General features: G+C 39.9%; 1 protein-coding gene across 4 annotated transcripts in view; it reads right to left on the bottom strand.

The window, feature by feature from the left end:
- PEX5L (peroxisomal biogenesis factor 5 like) overlaps positions 1-26815 on the bottom strand; it is a 232876-nt gene that overhangs the window by 155131 nt on the left and 50930 nt on the right. For 2 of the 4 annotated variants that reach the window (XM_036352041.1, XM_036352043.1), the window contains exon 2: positions 13235-13306. The exons of the other annotated variants lie outside the window; for them this stretch is intronic. In XM_036352041.1, the coding sequence (XP_036207934.1) occupies positions 13235-13306 (72 nt within the window). The remainder of the gene's footprint in view (positions 1-13234; positions 13307-26815) is intronic. 4 annotated transcript variants of the gene reach the window in all.

The raw sequence follows: 26815 nt of genomic DNA, 5'->3' as shown, positions 1-26815 counted from the left end.
TTACACACACACAGACACAGACACACATACACACACGAATATGTTTTTTTGAAGGTTAACAAGCTTAACCTCTTGGTCTCCATCATTTCTGCTTCCTTTTTCTAACAACCTGGGTCACAGGATTGATTACTGAGTAAGTTCACTTTGATGAATGAGGCCGGGAGGAAATATTTGCAAGCTTAGGGACATTCAGGTAAAAGGCTAAGAAATAAAGGTGCTATGTCCTCACCCAAATAATAATGGATCCTTTCTTGATACCAGAAATTTGAATAATCTAAAAACAGTACTTCTCAAACCAGTGCATAGGAATCCCTCGGAAGACGTGTTAAATAGATTCCCGGGCCTACCCTCAGGAACGCTGAGGCAGTCTGAGGCTCAGAGTGCGAATCTCTAACCTTCTTCAGACGATGTGCATGCTGCTGGCCCAGGAACCTCTCTGAGTAGCCAGGCTCTGACAATTTCTTTAGTCCTTGTCCCCAAAGCCCAAGTCCTATGCAGGGGCTACACTGACCACTAAGAAGACTGGAACGCTCTCAGGACCGTGGCTAGGGAACTATGCACATGGCAGAGTCCCAAGTGCACCCTGGGAGTCCCGGGCTCCAGCTTGGCCACAGCGCTGGCACCTAACTGTGCACTGAGGGAAGGTCCGCACTGGACTGTGGGCTACTTAAGGCCACGGCTGTGTTTATGCATCTCTGTGTCCCAGCACCTGGCAAGCACCAGCAAGAAGTAGGTGGTCAAAAAGTTTTTGTAAAACAAATGCGTGAACTAGAAGTTTAAATCATTTCCATTGAAATAATGTTATTTTTTTTTTTCAAAACAGTATCCTGTCTGCCTTCCCCTTGAAGTTATTTTAAATTACCCCATAATAGAGAAAAATAAAAGACAATTTCCTTTATTTGCATAGTTTTTCTTAGAATCAGTTTTTAAACATATGATCCCGACTAGTTGTCTCCTCAAATACCGAAAGCTACGCAACCCTGAGCTGACTGCGCTCTCTGCCGCTCTCCCCTGCTTATCACATGGAAGAAGGACCTTAGCAACAGGTAGAATCAAGCCCATATCTTTTAGGACAACAAAAATTACAAACATACTAAATGTAACCATCGCCCTCCCCCACAACCAACCCCCATAAGAAACATAGCAACATTGCTTACATATCAAATTTCTATAAGCAATAGATTCTCAGATTTTTTTTTTTTTTTTATGTTTTCCCATTTGCTCTCTCTTCTTTTCAGGAACAGACTTCATTCTTGTCTCTTCCTTTCTCCTTTCCCCCCACATTTATAGGGTTTCGGAAGTCTGCCCACCTACAGAGCCAAGGGGGACTTGGTCTTTCTCTCTCTCCTCTCCTTGCATCCTGCCTCGATTGGAACTATGAGGAGGCCTCCCTTCCTCCAACCTACACCCTCTGCTTCTAGGGGGTGCATCAGAAGATGGGTGATACATGCTATACATACGCACATGCTTAGGGAAAAGGCAAACGGGAGAAATAGCGCTGCACACTGCGGGTGATCCAAAGTGCTCAGTATGAAAGGGGCATGGAGTCACGGTGGCCCTGGGTAAGGATAACAGGGCATCCGGGGCCGCAACATGCATGCCCTGGACACCTGACTGAGGCGTTTGCATTTTACTTGGGGGACAGTGAGAAGCATCAAGTTCCTGCCACTTCTGGGCTGGTACTAAGCCAAGGAGTGTTGGGAGCCATGGAGCAGGTCGTGTATGGCTACTGTGGTTCATAAACCCACAAGGATATGATTTTAAATCACGTTCCCTGGAGTCTGTATGGAAGGCTAAGATGGTTCACTCATGTAGTGAAAAACTAATTGATTCCTTTCGTAACAAGTACAGTTTTCAAGGTTTTATATCTTTAGTTTAAAAATTTAAGACTAGTTAAGCCTGTTTGTGAGCTTCAATGTGTCTTACCTTGTACTAAACAACTGGATTAAAAAATATATCAGCGGATGCACCTCACTCTTTTCCTGGCCCCAGAAACTATGTCCACAGTTCACAAAGACTTAGTACAGCAATTTCAGAGGCACATTTAAAATTTAATGACAGAAGCTAGGAGTGCAAGGAAGTGATAACTGGACAACCTTGACTGGAAGAAAACCACTTCCAAACTCAGTGTTTTTCTACAATAAGAATTCATTAATCATTCACCAATTATACAAATGAGATAATTTTGTTAGAACAAGTGATGAATGAGTGTTTTTTTTCTATTCAGAACACCCAGCACAAAGCCGAGATGGTCCATTGTCTCACCATTCCTTAATAAGTCACTTATTCATATATTTCAAGAATGAGATCATTTGGTACAAAGAATACCAGGATGAGGAATAAATAATAATTGTACTGAATGATCACTTATTTATGCACGTGTTTTTCCTAGATCACAAGATAGGAAGGAAGTGGTGCTCACTCTGATTGGGGGTAGACCATGTGAAAAATTAATGACTGAAAATGGAAATGACAGAATTAGAGAGTTGTTTTGGAGACAGGGAAGGAAGCATTATAAAAAAAAAGCAGGTCTGCAAGAACTGCGTTTCTGTCAAGCCTTATATATGTAGTGTCAGAATAAGAGACATCTTCCAGAGGCGGAGATCAGAGTGCGCTGAGCAGAAAGGAAAGGACACGTACTGCAAGTCTGGTGGGAAGACATCCAAGCACAACCACAGAAATGACAAGGTCAAGGCAATGACAGAGCACAGACAGGTTCAGAGTCAGAAGAAGAAGGAAGGGAAGTTTATTCTAAATTCTCTCTGCTGTTTAAGGATTAAAATAAGGAAGAAAATGTTGCACCGCCTGTCTGTTCCTTTGTCATTTTCATTGATCAGACTGCGAATCTGTAACAAATCATTTCAGTATAAATATTTCCCGAGACTGGTTTTCAAAGCCCCGATGACAGGAAACGCCGATCCAACCCGTCGTCAGTGAGTTCACCTGCAGGGTTCATTAGACAAAAGCGCTGGCAGCTCAGTTCCAAACAGAGGGACTTGGAAGCCGGATGCTGAGCTGTGGACACAGTTCACAGTTCCCTCAGCCAATCAAGGGCAGAGGATGGACTGATCCAGGTGGGGAAAAAACGGTCTGTTTCAATATGGAGGGAACCTGAGAATCTCGTTAGCGTATTTTAGGGGATTCAAATTCCACTACTAAAATCTTTACTATCTGCACCCTGATAGACTGGGATTTTGTCACAAAGTTTGTGAGAACCTCTTTATGAAGAATGGGGAAGCATTTCATACAAACATCCTTCTATAAAAACCTATCAGACAAATGTAACAGCTTTAGCTGAGCCCTTGAAATACACACCTCTCAAGAGATTTTTCTGGCTGACTGGTGTGCTTGGCTTACCAACAAGAGGGAGTGTAGAAGAAAGGATAAGAAGCAGCTTAACTTAGGAAGGCAGTTATGGGGGTAGATGAATGAGTCCAGGACTAGACGCTGCTGCAGAACCACGTTTTAATATTTCCTGTACTGTAAAATAACTTAGTGACACAGTTGAGCTACTTCCCGACTTTGAGACCCACTTATTTCGAATGAACTACAACCAATATAATTAAACTTCTTAGCAGCTGCACACTTTAATCAAATAAAACTTGTCTGTACACCTAGGGGCTTGACTTGTTCTCTAAGGGGTAGCATCACTAACACAGACCACACCCTTCTACTCAAAAGGGCTGGGAATGGGTTCCACAGAGCACAATTTAAAAACCTCTGGCTTAGATTATCTTCTGGAGTTCCTTTCAGCTCTAATGACTACAGTTCTCATATTGATCAGATTCACCTCCTTAAAACTACAACAGAAACATGACCCCAGCACCGCACACACCACTAAAAACACCACAGACCTTCCACAGTGAAAGGTTTGAATGGGTGTCTTTTCAAGTTGTATTTCAAATAGCTGAGTCTACTTTTTTTAAGTGTTATTGTCTCTGACTGTTATTTTCATATATCACATCATTTTTACACCCAGCATGTCAGCTCATGTCATTTCAATTTTGTGTTCCTTTCCTCAGGGACTAAACATGCTGCCGGCATTTTTCCCCATTAGTTTGAAAAGAACAAAAAATAGCGATTCGAAAGTTACTTAACACCTATCTATTTTTCCAACTTGAAAGACCAGTTTTTTCTTTTATGCCACATATAATGACCATAGGCTGAACAATATCCTAAAATAAAGACATGTAATGGCATTTCGGTTATTTGTTGCACTTGAGGTGGTAACTCAAGGCCTCTCTTGGTGATTATAGTTATTAACAGCCTGTGAGTTGCATTCCTGCTGGGAAAGTTGGGGAGGATGGACCTGTGAAGGAAGGCTGGGTGCAGGCTACTCAGTGTTGGTACCTGTTTACTCACTGAGATGCTAAGTTAACAAGAGTACAAGGTAGCAAAAGTCCTGAATAGGTGGAAATATCAACAATACCTTCTGCTTATAAATATCCACCCTACTCATGTTATCAAATGAGGATTTTTTACAATATAGGTAACTGGTTCCCTTTTGAGGTACTTAAACTTCCTGGAGGGTCTTATGGACACCTAACAATTATACCTTAACATCTATTATTTTAATCAGGTCAACAATGAGGTTGCAGCCTGCTGGGGGGAGTTGTGTAAAGCAGGGGAGAAACAGCAGGGGAAGGCGGAGGCCCATCCAGGCCAGGTCCACTCCTACTCTCCTTGACCTTAGAGTCTCATGAGTATAACAGGTGTCCACCTGGGCCTCCAGGGCTGGATGCAGACCCAGAAGGTTTTGTGTGATTACACACTGTTATAAAATTTAAAATTGATTATAAACATTTAAAAAGTAGCTGATTCCTTCTCTTGAAAAATTTGTATACATGGTGACACTGAGCCCATTCCGTAAGATGGCAATTAGGGGGAGCTGGTAGGTACTGCCACCCTCTAGAGGGGTCAGTTTATGACATTAGCCACTATCCTTCACTCTCTATTTTTCTTACACACTGTCTATTCCCCTCATTCCTGTACCTGGCTGATCCAAGAGGACTTTTGTATCTATGAGCTCAAAATAGATTTTACTGTCTAGAATTATTATAACTCAGTCCTGAAGAAATCCAAGAGGATTCTACAGCTAATAAACCTAAGAGTTTTACCATCAATTCCCACCACCCACCCACCATAGTACCTGCCATTTATAAAGCACTTACCACCTGCCACACACATTGTGAAGTATTTATATACAAAAATCTATTTATCTTCCTAGTTACTTTTTTTTAAAAAAAAAATTTCTTTATTGACTTCAGAGAGGAAGGAAGAAGGAGAGAGATAGAAACATCAGTGATGAGAGAGAATCATTGATTGGCTGCCTCCTGCACACCCCCCACTGGGGAACGAGCCCACAACCCAGGCATGTGCCCTTGGCCAGAATCGAACCTGGGACCCTTCAGTCTGCAGGCTGACGCTCTATCCACTGAGCCAAGCTGGCCAGGGCATTCCCAGTTACTTTTGACTTAGATAGTATTTCCCCCATTTTATAGTAGAGTGGCCTGAGGCTCAGAGGGGCTGGTTCATTTTTCTAAGGTAATACAGCTACTACATGGTCCTAGCCAGTTTTCATCCCTATTCTTGACTGTGAAGGCCCTGCTCTTAGCTGCTCTGTAACATCCTTGTTATACTCACGATGTCACACATGTGCAGTGATGGAGGCGCCAGCAGCCCCAAGTGTACTAGACTCAAGTATCTGACAGTGTCCTGCAGAAGGCATGCAGAATGCTCAATAGTAAAGCAGTCAGAATGAACAAAGTGAAAACCTTATGATGCAACAACGGTTTCCAACTCATCGTGCAGGAAGCTTGAGTTGCTGATGGACAGAGCATAAGACAAAACAGGGTGGCCCTGAAGGCTAGCCTTGGCTCTGACCACAGGAGGCTATGTCAGGCACAGGTACCCCTGAAAGCCATCCTGTTTGAACATTACAGCAGACATCGGAGCCAGAGGTTATATTTCATTTTGCAGATTAAGAAAGGAACTCAGAGAACCTAAATTGCTTCCTCCAAGGTTTTCTGTTTAGTAAATGGCGAAGCCAAGGCTAGAAATGGCCTCCTCTTCAGCTCTTCCTTGCCTGCCTCTGTCATTCTATGCATGACCCTCTACATCAGGGGTCCTCAAACTTTTTAAACAGGGGACCAGTTCACTGTCCCTCAGACTGTTGGAGGGCAGGACTATAGTTTTAAAAAAAACTATGAACAAATTCCTATGCACACTGCACATATCTTATTTTGAAGTAAAAAAAACCCAAAAAAACGGGAACAAATACAATATTTGTATTTGCATGTGGCCCGCGGGCCGTAGTTTGAGGACCCCTGCTCTATATCTTCTGGCCTTATACCTTCAGATCTCAGTCTGAAATTGAGATATTAGGCCTGCCCTTGCTGTTCTTCCTAGAGTCAGGTGATGCTTAAGGGAATCCGTACAATGAATTGAATTGGGGTGGGGGTGGGGGGGCTAAGAAAAGTATGTAAAGTAAGATACTCTGATTTTTTGTTCTCCAAAATTACGTCACTCTGTTATTTTTATATTACTTGACACAAATAAAGACTAGGAATAAAACACAGAGTAATCATGCTTTATTCCAGTAATATTTCAATTTAACCTAGTGGAAAACTTTCCCCCTTGCTTGTGCAATATTTATTGGTGATAAATAGCTTCACAGACAAGACAGCATTGACTGGGCTAGAGTCGTGAATCTTTGTTTACTCCAATGCAGATTTCAGATAGACAGCAGATTTGAATAGTTTGTCTCTCTCACCACAACAGGCTTTTTTTCCATTGAACCATTGCTCATCTATCACTTTTTCCTCAGGAAAATGCTAATGAGCCTTTGTCTGCTGTGCATAAGGTGTTTTGTTCTTCCCATGACTCAGAGTAGACTGGCTCAGAACGTCCAGGTTGTCACCTTCTGCACTGCTAGAGGTGTTTTCTGTTCTTGGTGACCGAGTACAGAGTTCCAAGAAGGTACCCAGGGAAAGCAGTAGAGATGACACTGAGAGGCAGGTGTTGTCATAGGACACTCATGCTTTATAAGTCTCCTCAGAGGTCAATGGCATCTGAATTACATTTGGATTAAGTCACTGCAGTGATATGGCAGAGAGTACTGGCCAGATGGTGCTGAGTACAACAAGGCAGAGAAACAGATCACCCTCATCCCTTTTACTGCTCAGGAGTGAGACTCGGCTCGGCAGCCTAGGTGCGGGTGTGACCACACTCTGCTAGCACCAGAAGGAAGCGGATATCGCCTCCCATTAATCTGTTTTTCTTATTATCCCACTTTCACTTCACGTTGACCTGTATTTTCCTCTTGAGGACCCATTCCCGCAAGGACCACTGCAGTCCTACTCAAAGGCTTACTTGCGACTGGAAACACCAGGGGATGGCTCCAGTTTGTGTCTTCTTTTCCTTCCGGGAAAGATCACAGAAATTCTAGGTTCCCTGGCTTTCTGTGTAGCTTCTCCTACACATTTAAAAGGACACTCGTGGAAAGGTTTTGGACTAAGGAAAGTACGCGTTGTCTCCCTCCCCGGTGCTTCTCACGCCCGGTGAGAGCACTCCCTAAGGAGGCTGTGTAGGGAAGGGAAGAAACAAGTAGATGTCAACAAAACCTTTTAGCTGTAATTCTGTATACCTTTGCTATAAAGGGCATTTCTCTCTTGGCAAAGCCACAGGGGCCAAGAGGGAAATAAACAGTTAAGAAGTGTGAGGAGAAGGTTGTCCCTGTGAGGGTTTGATAAATAAATATTGGCCTATTATAATAATTCCTAGTAGATTGTTATTTTATATAATGAGAGCACTGGAACGAAGCAGCTTTTTAAGACACGTATGGGATGACCAGTCATGGGCAACAGTAGAGCTGTGTGGAATGACAGTGTTGGGAGGGCTGCCTTCCGGTACGCTCTCTGCACCTGACCAGGGACCCAGGGTATCTTGATTCACCTTCCTAGGTCTCAATGTTTGTGTTTGCTAGAATTGGGCTGTGGGGTAGTGTCATGGATTGAATGTGTACCCCTTCCTCAAATTCATGTTAAAGCCTAACCCTCAAACTCTGTATTTGGAGACAGGACCAGTGAGGAGGTTAAATGAGGTCATAAAGGTCAGGCCCCAATAAAACAGAAAGAGACACCAGAGGTCTCCGTCTCTCTCTCTCTCTCTCTCTCTCTCTCTCTCTCTCTCTCTCTCTCTCTCTCTCTCTCCCATGTGAGGATGCAGAGAGAAGGCAGCCAGGAACAGGCTCTTGCCTGAAACCCTCAGGATGGGCCAGCATCTTGATCTTGGACTTTCCAGCCTGTCATTTAAGCACCACGTCTATGGTATGAATGCCTGTCATTTAAGCACCACGTCTATGGTATTCTGTTATGGCAGGTGAGGTAGATGAATATAGGTGGTAATGACTAGCTAATTAAAATGACAACGATTGCCCTAGCTGGTTTGGCTCAATGGATAAAGCGCTGGCCTGTGGACTGAAGGGTCCCAGGTTCGATTCCGGCCAAAGGCACATGCCTGGGTTGTGGGCTCGATCCCCAGTAGGGGATGTGCAGGAGGCAGCCAATCAATGATTCTCTCTCATCATTGATGTTTCTATCTCTCTCTCTCTCCCTTTCCCTTCCTGTCTAAAATCAATAAAATATATTTAAAAAATGACAACAATCTACAGTTAACAGAGTACTATTACAAATTTTATCTCAGAGAAATGGCCAGAGATAGAAAGAGCCAAGTATTATTTTACAAATTAGAGAAGGTTCGAGAGCACAAGGCTACCAAGTGGAATTCAGTCAGACTGTAAACCTGGGTCTTTAAAGGCAACTTTGGATGTGAATGGTTGTAGTTTTCTTGTTTTCAGCATTATTTTGTTGGATGTCTATGAATTCTGGATTTTAGATTTCCAGGCAATGCCCAGTTAAACAATGCCAAATTTATCACAAGCCATATATGTTGTTTTCTCTTTAGAACTGCAACAATTATCTCCTTTGACTCAGTGGGCCTCAAAGTGCAGTCCAGCAGTGGGAGCTGAGGACTTAGAAATGAAAATTCTTGGGCCCCACCCAAGACCTACAGAACTGGAAACTGAGGCTGGGCCCGGCACTCTGTGCTCTAAAAGGCTGCCCAGGGGTTTCTGAGGCTGCTAACTTTTGAGAATCACTGCTTTCATCCATGTTCAGTTTCTTGTTCCCTTTATAACTGGCTGACATCTGACACTTTGCACTAAAGAATATGCTGCTGCAATGCTGAGTCCTATAACCAACCAGATCCACAGCATCCTGTCAAGCCCATTTCTGAAATACTTGAACTTGTAAGTATAGCCTTCATATAATCATCATATTCTATAATTCTGTGTTGGTCTTTGTTACCTCCCTTAAGTCTACTCGGAATTTGAAAACATTTTAGAAAAAGCGCTATTTAGTTTCAGCATATTATAAACCTTGAATGAAATGGACTCTAATTAAAAATAATAATTTAAAACATAATGAATTTATTATTTATTCAAAGTGGTTAATGTTTTAATCCCACCTCTAAAATCTTAGTAACTTGGAAAAGGAAACTCATGTGTGCATGAAACCTATTCCTCAACAAGATCCACCCCTGCCAATCAGAGAGAATATTTAAATAAATAACAAAAATGAACCAAAATATGTATTTAAATTTTTTCTTTTAATATTTATTCTAGAAAGCAATAATTCATTAATTATATATATTACTGGAGGCCCGAGGCATGAATTCGTGCATAGGTGGGGTCCCTCAGCCTGGCTGGTGATCGGAGCCGATTGGGCCTCAGGAGGTAGGCTGTGAGAGCACACTGACCACCAAGGGGCAGCTCCTGCATTGAGTGTCTGCCCCCTAGGGGTTAGTGCATGTCATAGCGATCAGTCAACTGGTCATTTGGTCATTTGGTTGCTTAGGCTTTTATATATAGATAATTTATATAGAATAACTATATTTCTACATGTAATTACAATAAACAGTATATATATTTTATGTCAAATAGCTGGATCTTAGAGTCAATAAGATTTTAATCCAACATGTTTCCTTTGATTACCTTCCTAGACTTCGAGTTTAAAAGCTTTAGGGCCCAGCTGGTATGGCTCAGCGGTTGAGAGTTGACCCATGAACCAGGAGGTCACAGTTCAATTCCAGTCAGGGCACATGCCCAGGTTGTGGGTCCCAAGTGTGGGATATGCAGGAGGCAGTCGATCAATGATATTTGATATTTCTATCTCTGATATTTCTATCTCTCTCTCTCCCTTCCTCTCTCTGAAATCAATAAAAAGATACTTAAAAATAATAAAAAAAAAACCTTAAGGATTTTCTTGTGGAGAATATGGATTCTGATACCAGTATAAATATAAATGTGTGAAAACACTTTTTTTATTTAAATGACTGTGTGTGTGTGTGTGTGTGTGTGTGTGTGTGTGTGTGATTACATATTATATCACCTATTATTTGAGGATATCAACACTAATCTAAGATTTTTGTGAAATGTTTTATATGCATCTCAAATAAACTTTCCCAATAAAATTTTACAAAGAAGCACAATATTACCATTTAACAATAAAACTTTAGACATTTTCAAAATTACTGTTCTTATGCAGAAATAACACAGAAATAACCTTTACCCCCTCGAATGTGGGCAGCTGGGGAGAACAAAATGCACATACCCTGTGCTGCTTCTGTTATTAATTTGCTTATATAAGCAAAACTGTGGGCTTTCTGTGGAAGTACCAGACTTACACGGCTGATAAAATGGCACATAGCTTGCACAGCATTTGTAAAGTGACAGCTTCTGAAGGACAGATTTAATGAGATTAGTAGACTTCTGCCCATCACAGCCTCAAACTACTTTTTAAAATCTTTAGAATTTTGGCACCATTTACTGAAAAAGCTATTTGCAATTATATGAAGATTGACTAACATATTTCTAGCCTGTTTCTGAAAAGATAGGAAGAATAAATTGAACATTAAGATTCTTCTCCAATAGTGTGTGTATATATATTATAAATAAAATATATATTATATGTAATATAATATATCAATACATAAAATAATATTACATATAAATAATATATATAATCTATGAGATGAAGCAATATTAAACATGCATTTTACACACATACCTTTAACGTTGATCTCTTAAATTCAGGAAGAATTTTTTTGTAGAATTATAAAGACTAATTAGACTGTTTTCCCAAATATTTTACTTACAGGTAGCAACACTGTCATTGGTCCGACCTGGGATTTACTCACAACATCAACATTAAACAAACTGCCCCAAAAGGAAGAACTACTCTTAGAGCCAACAGCAAACACCAATGCCAAGTCATATTCATAATTACTCATCTTTTGAAACATGTTTGACATGAATGATTCAGCAAAGCTGGGTCTCTGCCAGCTGGTGCCAACAGGCACAATGGCATCGGAGGAAATGTGATAACCACAGAGGCAAACAATGCCTGGACCAATAAAACTCTCCCTCCTTTGATTCAGGTATGGAAAGTGCTGTTTTCTGAAAAAGCAGTAAAGTAGGTCTCTCTCTCTCTCTCTCTCTCTCTCTCTCTCTCTCTCTCTCTCTCTTATTTTTTGAAGCTTCCTTAACAGTTAGTAAAATATGTTTGGGCACACCAACGTAAGTTTTATGGAAGGTACCATGAGATAAAGCCCATGACTCCCGTGGGCTTTCCACTCCGAAGATCTCCATGTACAATTTGATGGTTTTCGGAACCCCCAAATTCAGTTAAAAACAAAAAGAAACTTTAGGGAGAAAAAAAGAAAGAAAAGCAGCCTTGGGGTAGCATGAAACTAAAGAAATACAAAAAAGAGTAAGAATTTACCAGCCACAAGATTAGGAAAGAAATTAAGTCATAACTTTTTGTTTTAATAGAGAACGCATAGACGTGTAGATGCTCGTCAGATGCTGAATGGCGTCATTCACCACGTAGGGCCGGTCCTCGGATCAGAATGCCAGGCTGTGGGAGATGGAGCTTGTGTGCCCCAAGTACCAATCCTGGCATAGTTCAAATGAGACCTAACAGCCCGGTGGAGCGATCAGGCTCCAGTCCCACTTACCTTATTGATGAAACTGACAATTTGGCACTAAGTAGAAATACAGGGCCAAACTCTCTCTGCCCCCGTACATTATTCAGGAGCCAGAAAGTGAAGATAAGGCAAGAAAAACTTGCAGGTTGTTTATGGAGGTTATTTGGCCAGTTTTTCCCAGAAGATCACTTCAGTTACCTCAGTTATCCCAGCTCTGACAAGCAAGTCTCTAAGTTAACTGTCTCTGGCTGCTATTTTCCGACGGTCATTTTTCCTTTTCAGAAATATACACAATTGCTCCTTGAATGCAATCACCACGATGCAAAACAAATGCACAGTTAGGAAATTGTCCAGATTCAACTAGCCTTCCTGTAGCTTGCTGTCTTTCTAACCTCTTCATCTGCTCAGACTGCTTTGAATTATTTATCTCCACCTGAGTTCACATCACCCTCAGCATCAATGCCACTTGTACATTAAGCGAAAGTGCAGTTAGCCTGTCTCCCCGACAATTAACAAAGACGTTAAGGGCTGATGCCAATTCAGTGGCATAAGCTGGATACCTTCCATTACCTGGTGTGTCATTGTTTTTGGTCTATTAAGCAGTTTTCAATTTCACCTTATGGGCCCATATAAAACCCAAGCTAGATGTTTCTCAAATTATAGGCAGTATTACAGGTCTTAAATAGCTTCATTTTTGTTTTTTAAACATCATCTCTAAATTTACTGGAGACTAGCTGAGAAACTAAATTGGGTAATCTATCTATTCTAGATAGACATATTTTAAACTTCTCAGTTTTTTTAAAGTCTTTTGTCTCCCTCTCCCTCAATCATATTCATTGTTTTACACTAAGGGTAGCATTTCTCATTTTCAAAAAAGTATACTTTCTGATTCTTGCTTAAATCTATTTTGCTAACCAAATTATCATTGTTGTTTTGATTCATTTTTCAAAGGGGGCTTTTAATTTTCCAAAAGTTCTCTTTTCTTGCTCTGCTTTATTTTTCACCATTCTTACACCCTGACATACAAAAGTCAGTGGATCAGAGGCATCATGGGGGGGAAGCTTAGCAGCTCTCAAATCTATCTTGTTAGACAGGCCTCCTCGATTAGGGCAGGGCTGAATACTCAAAGGCTTCAGTTGTTAAAACTCTACAGTGAAACAGTAGAAAATGTATGTAAGCATTCACTTACCTGCTTTTGATCAACAATTATCTCGAGGTCTTCATCACTGCTTAGTTTTCCATATCCTTTTTCTTTACTTTTCTTGTGAAAGAATAATTTTAAATGATCATTTAGTTTGTTTCCATTAATAATCTAAATCCCACTTAATACTTTTAAAAGATAAAGTTTACTTAGCCCTGTTCCCTAGTCATAATACATTATTCTTCATGTCAGTTTCTCATGGACAATAGCAAATGTTTTATTGTTAAGCTGTTGGTTTATAATTATTCATTAAGTATTTTTTGCTTAGCCTCTTCCATACAAATTACATCTTTATTCTTCTCTGAATATTGTTATGCTTCTTTTTTTTTACTCTGTAGTTTTAGAAAAGATTCTTTAATACTTTAATATAAGTAATTCCTTTAAGAGTCTGGAGCACATTTTTCTTAAAGGTCAAAACTGCAGTTAGTAATACTAGACTTAAGACTTCAACTACTAAATGTTTTATTTTAATCCCTTATATATTTTTAAGAATAAGACCAGTATCCTGCAACTCAGATAACAAATCTTTAGATTTTACACATTTGCTTATAAATCAGATAAAAACTAACATTGTAAAAACAACTCAAATAATTTTAAAAAGATAAATAACTTTCAGAATTAGTTTGAAAAGTTAGAAGAGTACAGACCATCTTTAAAAATGAATTTATTAGCATTTTATCATTTCTCCCCCAACGACCATTCTCCTTCTACCTACCCCATAGAAAAATTCTAACATCAGAAAAGGATATAGATCATGACAACCATTTTACTGTTGTGCTGATAGGAGAAAGATCATTTATTTGAGTCTTTTTTATTCTTTCTTGCAATACCCTGCTGATGGGAATGCCAGAAATGACATATTTCTTCTTAATTTCAGAAATTAAAGACCTCTATAGAGGACCAGTAACAAAAGGAAAAAAAAAAGAAATTGCTATACAGTTAGCTATATTTCAAAGTTATTATTTTTTAAAAAACAATTCCTTCTTTAGGTATTAACTACATTGACTAGAATTAAGGGAATTGAAAATGTTTCTTATGTTTGCACCTACTGTACCATATTAGAATCCCCATCTCATTGGGGGAGGAAATGATATCCTTTATGAAACATGACATAAATCTGTTTACAGTGTGGGACGTGACTCTTGTCTTTTCCTCCCTCCCCCCAAAACATTTCAAAACCAGATTTCCACATTTCCTCCTCAATAAATGTACCTACTATTTTTCTGGGGTGTGTGTGTGTGTGTGTGTGTGTGTGTGTGTGTGTTTTCGTGTGTGTAATAAAGAGATTTCTGAATCTTCAAGTATTAGGATGCATAAATACAGTCTCATTCATATATTAATGAATTTGGCCACTTAGAGCAGAACAGATGGCCACTGTACTTCTCTCTATTGTTATTCTTGTCCTCATTTGAGGAACCATTTCAGGATTAATGGAAAACAAAGAGAACAAGGGTGGTTTCAACCAACCTGACTTCCTTCCTATCACTTGGCTTTTATATCCTTTTAGTCCCCTGGTTGCCATAGGATATTGTCCAGAGACCCTCTAATGCAAAACGTTTAGAAATGCTTTTCCAAATATTGATCTGTATACGTACCAAGTAGCTCATTTGCATGACTCGATTTCTGGACAAAAGGACATTAAGTAGAGATGGAATGTGGGTCCTTCCATCCATGTCACTGTCAGACATCCCAGAATTCTTTGCACCAGAGGCAGTGGCTTCATTGCCAGAACTTGCTGAGCAGAGAACCACAGATCTTGCCCAGCAATAGTATTTATAATGTATGGCAATAATGGAAGTATCCCTGAATCATTGTCTTGTCTTTGTAAACATTGTGAAAATTTAGGCTAGCACAAAAAGTCATTGAAACAAAAATTTCTTCTTTTCTAACTAATTTTTATCCAAGCACAATGTTCTCTGCTGTTCTAGTTAATGCTTTTTTTAAAAAACAAACCTATTATTAATTATATGCATTTTTATATCTCATCCCCCACATAAGGACTACTCAGCCTCTTTGTCCTAAAAGCTCTCAGCTTTCCCTTTTTAATGCCCCACCCCAGACTTCCTTGTGATTAGCAAATCAGTACTAATTGATATAAAAATATCCGAATTCATAGAACATAATTCAAAGTTGCAGTTTCTGCCAATACCAGCATCCCACCTTTCCAATTTAATCCCAACTCTTTATCTAATATAATAGTACATTTTCCTGGCGAGAGGCAGGGTCAGGAAAGGAGAGTATCGCCCCAACTACTGAAAGCAGAAGTTGGCATTTTCCAAAAGTGGGAGGAGGAACTTAGAGCTCTGATTCTGTATTTAAACCTCCAGTCTCCAAACAGCACACAACTGTACGCAGTCAGATTTCTTACAGTTTTACTCTAGAGTTAAGCAATATTTCCCAGTTCACCCCATCACCCCAGGGGGATTAAGCCTTTTCTACACCAGGATGGTTATTCCCTCACTTACTGCTTATTTCTAGTGCGAGCACAATCCTCTTTCAAGCACTCAGCTCCCACTTTGCCTGCTTAGATGAGCCAGCCCAGGCAGGGATCTTCAGCTCGCCTCCCTCCTCCCAGCCGGGAGTCCCTGTCTTCTATCTAAGCATTTTTGTTGAGCACAGAAAGCAACGCCATCATCGCTTTCTGCGTGGTCTCTCCCATAAGCCAAAGGACTGAACTAGGAGAAAGAAAGCTGACCCCTCTACTCTCCAAGCCTGAGAGCCTGAGGAGGCAGGGCTTCTGTGGGAGGAGACGCCCGAGGGCAATCACTTCCTGTGCTCCTCCCACCTCTCCTGGCCACTGAGGCAGTGAGGGAAGGCCCCTTTCCCCCTCAGCCTCAGCAGGCTGCCTGCCAGCGATTTTGTGCACTGCTCACCTAAGTGCTGTTCAGGAGGGAGTGTTAGTGCAGTGGAGCCAAATCAGGGAAGACTTTGAGATGGGAAGAGTGAGGAAAGACACAAGGGAAATAACTCATCATTTGCCGACAATGCCTCATTCCCTGTAAGAAGCTTTTAGCTGGAGATCAGGGTCCCATCTCTGAAACGCGCCAAGCATCGTTATCTCCCATCTTCCCCACACCATTCTAAATCCTTTCTGAGTAACTGGAAGGAGGACTATCTAGTTCCTTCTTGGTGCTAATAACTTTCTTAATAGCCCTGAATCACATCTGTGGTTTTCTTCAGGACAATGACCCTGGCTCCCCTCTCTGCAGACATTCCACCATCTCTCCTTAGCCCTGTTTACCTTTTGCTTCCCACTCCTTCACTCTCTCCTCCACAAAAGTAGAACAGAATGCTAGGTTTATTCACTTGACTTAAATAAACCATAAAACTTGGAAATTGCATAGGAAGACAATATATGGCCGCAGATATAGAATGCATTACATCAGGAAATTTTGCAAGTAACAACAAAACAACGAGATAATTTGGTGGGGTAGAGACCTGAAATATGAAGCACCCTATGTTCAATTTTGAGAATAGGGTTTTATTAAAAAGTAACAGTATTAATTGAAAGATACTACTTGTGTCTGGGTTGAATTAAAAGGATTCTTCATACTCATTAGGAATGGAATATATGAAGGAAATTTTGAAAGGAAAAAAGGAACACATGATTTAGTTAATTGTACAAATTTGCCTCAACTGCAATTTTTGCCTACCTACAGATGTCAACATAAATGTCAAGGTTAAAGATCAAATGTAAATGTTAAATTTTTTTTTACTATCATTTATTCAATACTGCAATGAATGATAAATAGGCCCAATTTATTAAAGCAAATGTTACATAGGAACTATGTACACAGAAGTACAGAGACCTTCCCACTCTCTTCTTCCTGGTTGTCAGTACTCAGTTGCTATCTTCTCATTTCCCCTCTCTTTAATCCCTTCTCCACCACCTTCCTACCTGCAGGCTGCAAAATTGTTTATTTTTCCCTGTCCTGAAAGATGACTTCCTCACATCTGCTTTCCCCTAAAGCAGGGTTTTCAACCCTTTTCATCTCATGGCACACATAAACTAATTACTAAAATTCTGCGGCACACCAACAAAATATATTTTTGATGATCTGACAAAAAAAATAAGATATAATTTTGATTCATTTACACCAGATGGCTATTGTTGTGTTGGCTGTTGTCATTTTTTAATTGACGATCTAAGAGAAAAGAGGTCAGTGCCTCTGACTAAATAGTCAGGTGTTGCACATTTTAAAAATTCTTGTGGCATAAAAGGGGGAAGAATGGGGGAAACCTGTGATAATGTCAACAATTAAAAAAAATATTCTTGAGACACACCAGTGTGCCTGCCACTGTGGAAAATCGCTGCCCTAAAGGCATTCCTTTACTCTCTCTTATCTCTTCACTGTCAAACTTGAAAGAGTGGTCCTTTCTTACTAGCAACAGCTCTTTTCTCCTCAATTCTACACCAATCACAATCAGGTTGCAATTGACTGTAATTGCATTCTTGACAATCACCAATGGAATCCTATTTATCAAATTCTTTAGCAGCCCCTTTTTAGAGCTAATTGTATGAATTAGCCCCAAATGCAATTTGTGACTGACCACAGATGTCAAAATAAATGCAATCATTATTTCTTTTAGTGGTCAAGTTTGTATGAAGTATTTTAAAAAACGTCTTTGCTGTTATTTACACTATTAGAGCTATTAAATGGTGTATTTACTGAATAGACTAGTGTCAGTGAGAGGGAGGGGGAATTGGGAAAGGAGATGATATGCTGAGTTTGTGGTGTCTTTAGAAAGTTCATCCACATGGAAAGATCCAGTCGACCATTTGGAAATACAGGTCTACATCTTAGAAGAGAGAGATAAGGTAGGACACATGGGTTGCTGGGGATAATCAAAATTACAGACATGGACCAACTCATTAAAGAAGAAAACAGAGTCAAAGAGGTGAGGACTAAGGCCAGAGTCCTTGAGAAGGTTAAATGTAAAGAAGGGGCCAAAGAAAAGCCAGTGAAGGAGGCTGAGCAGGAGTGGTGAGAGGTAGGAGATCCTGGAGAATGCAGTCAAAAGAAAAAAGAATTGTGGATAGTGTTGATTTTGGTTGTTTTCCTGAGCAGGATGCAAGTGTGATTTCTTTCCCGGGTTCTTGTCCAGATGGATTCGAAGAATGAAGCCACGGACTAAAGGTGATAGGTGAAAAGGACGGAAATTTATTGGAAGCAAATACAGACTCCCATGTAGGGAGGGGGTCCCAAGGGGGTAGCCCACCAAACTCCTTTTTTTTCTAAGGTTTATAAAAGAGTTTATAAACCTTTGTCCCTTCTTGCCCCCTTCTAGTTGGGTCCCTTCCTCACTTTATGATCCTATGCTCTTCTAATTGGTCACTCTTTTTGCAGAATATCAGCTTCAAAACCAATGTGGTGCCCTCCCCCCTCCTTCTCTCCCCCTTACTTGTAACATTTCTCTATCTCCTGTGAGAATCTGTTTTCCTCTTTCTGCCATTGGCCGACATTTCTCTATCCTCTGTGAAAGTTTCATTTTCCCCCATACTCTGTGGTGCTTCTTTATCTTCTGTGAATGTCTTCCTCTCCTCTTCTCCTGTGGCACATTTTTATTCTCTGTGAATGTATGCCTTCTGGGAGCTCTAAGCCCTCACCTGTGCCTTCCTTCCCCATGGACCCTCTTTATGACTAAAACTCCCCAAACCTGCCTATTTTATCCCTAAAATTCATCTCAGTGTCAAATGCTGATGAAAGGGTAAGTAAGGATTATATTTGGTGCTTTGGAAGTCTTTAAGAACTAGAAACAGGAGAATTCATAAAAGTGGAACCAAGATTAGAGTAAATTAATGAATACAGTGGCAGTAAGGGAGTAAGATAGTGAGAGAGGACTTAGCTACCGTAGGAAAGCTTGAATACAAAGAGGGAAAATTTGTTAAGATGGTAGATCTCAGGGTAAGTGCTCTTTCCGCAGTTAAAAAAAAGGGGGGGGGGAGAGAAGGAGCAAGAATGATAGTGGAAAGACAAATAATATAGTATCACGTGATCTCACTCATATTTGGAATCTAATGAACAAAACAAACTGATGAACAAAATAGATCCAGAGACATAGAAGCATGGAACAGACTGTGGAACCTCAGAGGGAAGGCGGAGGTGGTTGGGTGGACGGGAAGAGATTACCAAAGAACTTGTATGCACATGTGACCCACGGACACAGACAATAGGGTGGTCTGGCTCAGGTGTGGGCTAGAAGGGGTCAATGGGGGAAAAGAAGGACATCTGTAATATTTTCAACAATAAAGATAAGAGTAAATACATAAATAAATAGGGAAAATAAGTTCTCCTCACTCCCGCATTGTAAAAAAAAAAAAAAAAAAAATACAGGGAAAAATTGCTATAAAAGTTACTATAATCCCCTGTCCCTTTATGTAAAGGTATTGAGTATGTTTATAGTTCAAGAATAAATTGGTAAAGAAGTGAAAATGTAGATACCAGAGGGTAAAGGGAGATAATTCATGAAGCAAGAAAGTAAGAACAACATCATGTAAGAGAAAAACTGCGTGTCTCTCTTTGAAAATTTTCAATTACGTAATATATATTTATAGAACAAAAACCTAGAAGGATATATAGCAAATATTAAAGTCCTGTCCTCTGGGGGGGTGGAATTATGCATGGTCTATGTGTTCTCTTTGTACCTGGGAGTACTCTTTGAAATAAGAATACATTTCTTTCATAATAAAAAAGTAAACAAAATGTGATTGCTGGAGAGATCCATAAAATTGCCATGGAAAAAGACACATTTAAAGTCTACTTTGCAGAAAAATGACTGGATCAGGGCTTTACCCTTCCTTTTATTATGTTTCTGGAAGAATAAAAGCTTTTTTAAAAAATGTAGAGATTCATGCTACAGTTGTTGCTTATGTCCCTTGTGGCAAGCGTGCTAGAAAGGTGGAATGAATGTTTTGTTTATTGCATTTAATATGCCCCTTTCCTCTTGACTCTCCCTTATAATATTAAGTTTCTCAGTTCTTTGACATCACGTCATTTTGGTCTCACATCACCTGTCTCCCCTCACCCGCCCCCCCTCCCCCCTTTTAATACGCATGGTATCAGCACAGGCACAAACACTGCTGCTGTAGGAGCCAAAGAAACAGGCATAAGGGAGAAAGAGGAGTTTCTCCTGAAAGGCCTGGGATAAGGGCTTGCGTGTTCTCCCTGTTTAGGATGGAAGCCTGGACTGACCTTTCAAATAGAAAGTAATCACTTTACCAACTAAAAGGACAAATTTCAGATCTTTTATTTTTCTTACATTTGGAAGAAATCAACTTTCTGAAGGGGAAATGTCATCATTACGGGGAATCATTTACAGAGGGGCTTGTTAAGTCTGGCATTTTTCAAAAACATTTTTTCCCTTTTAAAAAACATTAACAGCTGTGCTCCCCCCTCCAATAGTGATCCTGTTAGAGTAAAACAAAAGAGCCACAGGGTGCAATTTTCTAGTTTTGGGCCAGCAGAGGCAAACATGACATATGGCAATCAAAGTTAGTTCTGAAGGTATATTGCTGAGTAAAAAAAGGAATATAAGGACAGCAAATATGTTGATGCATTTTAAATTATGTTCTTAGTCATATGCATATGTCTATATATGGAGTAACTTTTTTACTTTAAGGCTAAATCTAATTGAGAATGTAGATCTCCCTATTTACGTATTAGTTGGATAATAAAATGGCAGTGATGCACAATCCCATTTCCCCTGTAGCCTCACAGTCCCTCCTAAATGCTGGCTTCCCTTGATCTGTAAGAGAATAACCTAAAGAGTTTATAAAGTTTCTTACAAGTAGTTTTTATTTTCCAAGTTTCCCAAGGAGGAGAATTCTTCAACATAAATATCCATTGAAATTACTCAATCTGATGTTGTCGTGCAATGACATTTTCTTAAACATACAAATTTATTATCAGGTGTGCACCTTATATATTTCTTCCAATATTCTATCATGGAAAGTTTCAAACAGACAGCAAAGTTAAACAAATTGTATAGTGAGCACCTGTATACTTACTACCTAGATTATACCACTAACATTTTATTATTCTTGCTTTTTTGCATATCTGTCCATCTGCTGGGATATATTTTTAAAGTATAGTGCATGCTGTCACATGTCTATATATTCTTTTTTCCACGGTTTATTTAATTTAATTTACTTTTAAAACTCAGGAAAGCAAAACCACTGGTTCAGTAGGCTTCCAAAATAAGAGCACTACAAGTTGAGGGTTTGTTCCCCTCCAGCTTTCATATGAAAAGCAAATCAGTGAGCTACTTTTCCAGCACTGAGCGCTGGGGATAGGTCCTATCACTAGGATTAGGCAAGAGGAGCTCTGATCAAAGGGCTGGGATTTCATAGTTCTCAGTCAAGAGCAAGTGATCAAACAACTCAAATTTTTGAGACAAATCCATGGCGTGGTAGGCAGTTCCAGTTGATATTAATCCCCATGTCTTCATTTCATACCCTTTGATCATCAGTGTTTCCTGCAAAGACTTCACTCTGCTCTGGGCTAGGTAAGAACACATCATCTCAGGTGCATGTAACACAGTGGCAAGCCCCGGGACAGGGTGGGGATGGCTAATGGCTTCTTGGAGGGAAAGGGCTTAGTGTGCTCCAAGGAACAGTACTTGGGTGTGTGTGTGTTTTTAGATTAAGTAGGCAGAAAACAAAACAAAATGTGAACTTTCAGTTATGTCAGATTCAGCAATGTTCCACATTACTTTGAGCACAATAAGTAAACTCTTCTTAACCTTCCCTCACCCCCCAAACCAAACAAAACCACATTCAAAGAAAAAAACAAAACAAAACAAAACAAAAAATAATGTCCTTCTTCACAGAAAAATTGAGTCCAATTCTTTCATCTGGAAGGTTCTGGTCTCTACAAAAATCACCTCCTCATTTCCTATAGGCCTGGCTCTTGGAGCTGTAAATGCAGTTGCAGAGCATGCAATGGCTGTTATATAAAAATTGTTTTCTGCCTGCTGAAGACAATAATGGTTGAAAAGTGATGTATTTCAAACTACTAGGTTTCTTGGCATTATGTGGTCCTGGTACTATATCCAGGCAAGGTGACTCGCACATGGTGGTTTTTACCTGTGATCACTCAGATAGCAGGGCAGGGGTGGTTGTTTGTGTAGGATAGGTAAGGAGCCGGAGAGAACAGACATTATTTCTGATCCTGACATAGCAAATAAAGACTACTATCACATAAAATAGTCCCCATTCCTCCCCACAAATGAAACAAAGAGTAAAGTATGTATTCTATATCTTTGCAGCTGGAGAAAAACAAGAACTAATCTACAAGTATTTAAAACTGAAACTATTACTTGGTGTTCTGCTTCTGATCCCTTTTGAAACGATTTCTTATTTTTATACATGTGGGTCCTACAAGACAGGGCAGAAACCGTGTCACCCCAATCTCAAACTCAAGTGTGACTACCACTGGCCTCGCCAGCAGCTCCCTTTCCCTCTCCCCTGCCGGAAGCTGGTCCATCCTTGCTGCTTGACACAGTCGCTGCAGGGAAGAAACATCTGCACAGCATATGTTTCAAGGGACCTGGCGTATATGGCATACTGTTCTTAATATGTTTGCTCCTCTTCTTAGCGCTATGTGTTTTAACCAAGGTCACCTCTCCGAGAAAGGTTGTTTCCCCAGGTGGGGATTTTTCTCTGGAGTTAGGGATTAACAGGACTAAGGAAGGGAATAAAACCCCTTAACTAAGTGCCAGGTGAGTAATTAATCACTTTAACTATGAACAATCATGCTTAAACTACATAATCTTTATTTAGGATAATCTCCTTCAGTTACTTCCTTGTAGCTTAACAGAACAATAGAGTAGTGACCTTGGAGTGGAGATAACAAATGCCCTAACCTTGGAATAGAATGGATAGGATTAAAATCAACTGGTATAAATACAGATGTAACAGGGGAATAGAGACAGACCTGGCTGGAGAACCTGGTTAGAACCTGACTGGAGAACCTGGCTAGAACCTGGCTGGAGAACCTGACTGGAGAGCCTGGCTAGAGAACCTGGCTAGGCTGCTGATCAACTGAATGCTGTCTCCGTGTCATTCCTTCTTCACCGACTCCGTCCACACCTTTGGGAACCCCTGGACCTGCTAGGACTGACCCCAACACTCCTCGGCAGTGGGTACACCTGGCATTGCACACCTGTCACTGACTTCCTATATAACAATTGATCTGAACATGATAATTTTATGCCATTGTGAAAGCAAACAGGCATCTTTGTATTTTGTATTTCGTATTAATAAAAAAGAAAGGGGGAAAATACCAACCTAGCTGCTTCGATAAGCATTCCTGTTTCCCAAGTATATTAAGCCTCTATTTTCATACTTTTTCTAAACTCGCACGTTGCTTTGACACTATGAAACATGCTTGAGAAAAATTTGTCTATGACATTTTGTTTCTGACAAGAGCCAACCCAAAATTTGTTTTTCAGCCATAGAATCTATGCAAAAGGTTAAAGTTGTTTACCATTAAGCTACATCTATGCGACTGATTGACTTATAACCAGTTTTTTATGATGGCTCCAATAGCATTAGAGGATTTTTTTTTTTTCTCATGTGGATCTATACGCAGCCATGACAGCTGAAAATAAATCTTTCCTGTTCCTCAGAGTGATGGATTTCCTGGAGGAATAGCTCATTGCTCTCACCTCTGAGGTCTCCCTAAGGCTTTGGTCACCTCAAGAATCCTAATTCTCATCATTTTTCCATCAGTCTCCCTATGGCTTCTTTTGTTCATCCCTTTTTTCCAATGACTCATACGTTCACTGAGGACATTACAGATAAGTCATGGCAATCCCTGGAGGGTGGGCAGGTCTAGGGTTCCTTTCCATCTTCTTTGTGGATAAGGGCTTCTGGGAAAATGCTTGTTGAGGGAGCTTTTGTAAGCACAGGATTTATAGGAGCAAGAAAGATCAGGGCCCCAGACAGATCATTTATCTGCTGGACATGTGACAATTCGTTAAAAGAATAAAACAGCAGAGTCTAGAGGATATAGCCAAGCACATAGACTACTTTACGATAGACATCAGCTAACACCTTGCTGAATATAGAGAATATTGCTGCTAATGATGGGGAAAAGATAGTAAAAGGCAAAGTTGAAGCAATTTCATTTATATCAAATATTGCCACCAACCACCTGAGCTCAAATATTCTGTGAATCCTTGGCTCAGGTAAAAAAGGGGTTGGATGTCTAGAAATTGTGTGTCTGATAATATTGGACATTGAAATATTTAATTTATTTGTTCAAGAAAACTGTATTAATTTAGAACAATGGTTGCTTCCTGTTGTTATATGGTCACCCTTTTAGCACTTGGGATCCTAGATTTAGTCAATATGATTATGTGTTATATTACAAAATTAGTAATTGGTAGTGGGTTACCTCTGACATTTTCAGCAAATATGACATGCATTACTGGAAAAAAAATAATCACAAATACATTCCAATACACCTGGTATTTTTGGCAGTTTGTTGATTTTTTTAAATAGGAAATTCCATATGATTTAATCAGCTGATGAGAAAGAAATGGTCTTCAAAAAATAAACAATTATAAAACTTCCCTTATTTGGTGATGAGATAAGGAATGGAGGGAGCTTCTCTAATATGGTAATTTTATTTTTCCTTGGCGTGAGTATGAAGTACGTTCATTTTACTTACATTTTAAACATTTTATGTATTTTATACTTTATAATAAAAGTGTATTACTAAAATTTTATTTTTAACACCTTTTATAGATTCAAAACATTTGGATATTATAAAAAGAGTCTTGGGTGTCCTGTGTAAGGTGATAATGAAACAGATTTTGCCATATTTTTGGACTATTTTCTTTCATCCTCTAAGTCAGCGGTTCTCAACCTGTGGGTTGTGACCCCTTTGGGGGTCGAGTGACCCTTTCACAGGGGTTGCCTAAATACATCCTGCATATCAGATATTTACAGTACAATTCATAACAGTACCAAAATTACAGTTATGAAGTAGGCACGAAAATAATTTTATGGTTGGGGGTCACCACAACATGAGGAACTGCATTAGAGGGTCGTGGCATTAGGAAGGTTGAGAACCACTGCTTAAGTGTTCTTGATCACCTACTATGAATGTGCTGAATTCGGGGGCATACTCGGCAGGTGTGGTCCCTGCTCTCACAAGGCTTGAGGCCTAACTGTGGGAGGGAGGTAGTCAAACAAGCAATTATAAAAATGTGAGGAGCCTATGACAGAGGAGTCTGGGGAGGTGAAGGAGGTGGAAGGACGACTTTGGGTCAAGGTCCAGACTGAGATCCTAATGACAAGTAGAAGCCATCCAGGTGGAGCAGAGGGGCTTGGGGAGTAGGTATGGAAAGAATGACACAGAGGGAAGACCCAAGGTAAGAGATGGCAGGGCCTTCTAACATCTGAGAGGACGACTGTGTGGCTACAGAACAGGTGGGATTTGGGGGAATGGTCCCAGGTGAGGTTGGAGAGGAAGGCAGAGTCTTGAAAATTCTGTCTTTGTATTCAGGGCAATGTGGAGCCATTGCACAGGTTTAATCTGTGCTTCAAAAAGCCCACTCGCTAAGTGTGGGGCATGGGTGGGAGGAAAGGGGACTGCAGTCAAGGAGAGAAGAGGGGGCTACTGAGTGTTCGGTTTGTGACAGCTGTGGAGCTGCTTAACCAGAAGCAGAGAGAGCTGACCACGCACCAATTCTATTACGAAATGCTTAGTTCATCACTTTGTATATCATGAAATTACATTTTCAGTACTGGCTACTGTGAGTGATAACAGTATCCACATGTTCTGTAGTCAGGAATTAAATGAGCAGCAAATGGCCCTCCAACAGGCACATTCTAGGGACTCACCGAACTTAGTAATATGTAAAATTATTTTAGGAAAAATTTAATGAAACAAAAACCTTTTCAGAGTTAGAGATGGGTAATTAGAGAGGAGAGGGACAGAGAGAAGAACGAAGAGAGATAATATATTTTGACTGACATAGCCAGAAACTTTGCACTTAGTGAAGGATATGAACTTTCGTACTCTACAAAGTCCTAAAACAATATCTAAACTTTTCTTGTTGTTTCTTGCTATTGGACAAAAACAAAGGGAGTCTGTTTTACAAAGATACAATGTGAGATTGTTCAGTGCTACAGAGCATCTAAAAGGCTTTATTGTGATTTTTGAAAATCAAAAACAGGAATTCTTTATGCGAACCTAAGAACTAAACTGCCCAGGGAGCATAAAATATTGAAAAGGAAATGTATTTACTCAAGTGTATTTGGGATATTATCAAAGCTCATGTGCTTGTAAGAGAACTGAGAGGGCATATTTAGAGCTGGGTTAAGAAAAAACATACAGTTGCTCCATTTGTTTTTCACTTGTCAAAAGGTAAAACTTTAATAATGGGAAAAGCTGGAGTAACATAAGGTGAGAAGGTAATCAAACACAATATTTATCTTCTTGTTCAAAGTTTGTTTGGAGAGTCTTGCTACTTAATAACTTTTGTTATTAATATTTAAAAACAATTGCAAGTTTCATGCAAAACATCGAAGGATGTCCAGCTACATATAGGCAAACT

The sequence above is a fragment of the Myotis myotis genome, unplaced genomic scaffold (genome assembly GCF_014108235.1).
Source record: "Myotis myotis isolate mMyoMyo1 unplaced genomic scaffold, mMyoMyo1.p scaffold_m19_p_2, whole genome shotgun sequence".
NCBI classification, from domain to species: domain Eukaryota; kingdom Metazoa; phylum Chordata; class Mammalia; order Chiroptera; family Vespertilionidae; genus Myotis; species Myotis myotis.
Note: the sequence above shows the minus strand (reverse complement) of the source record. Positions and strands in the feature narration are given on the sequence as shown.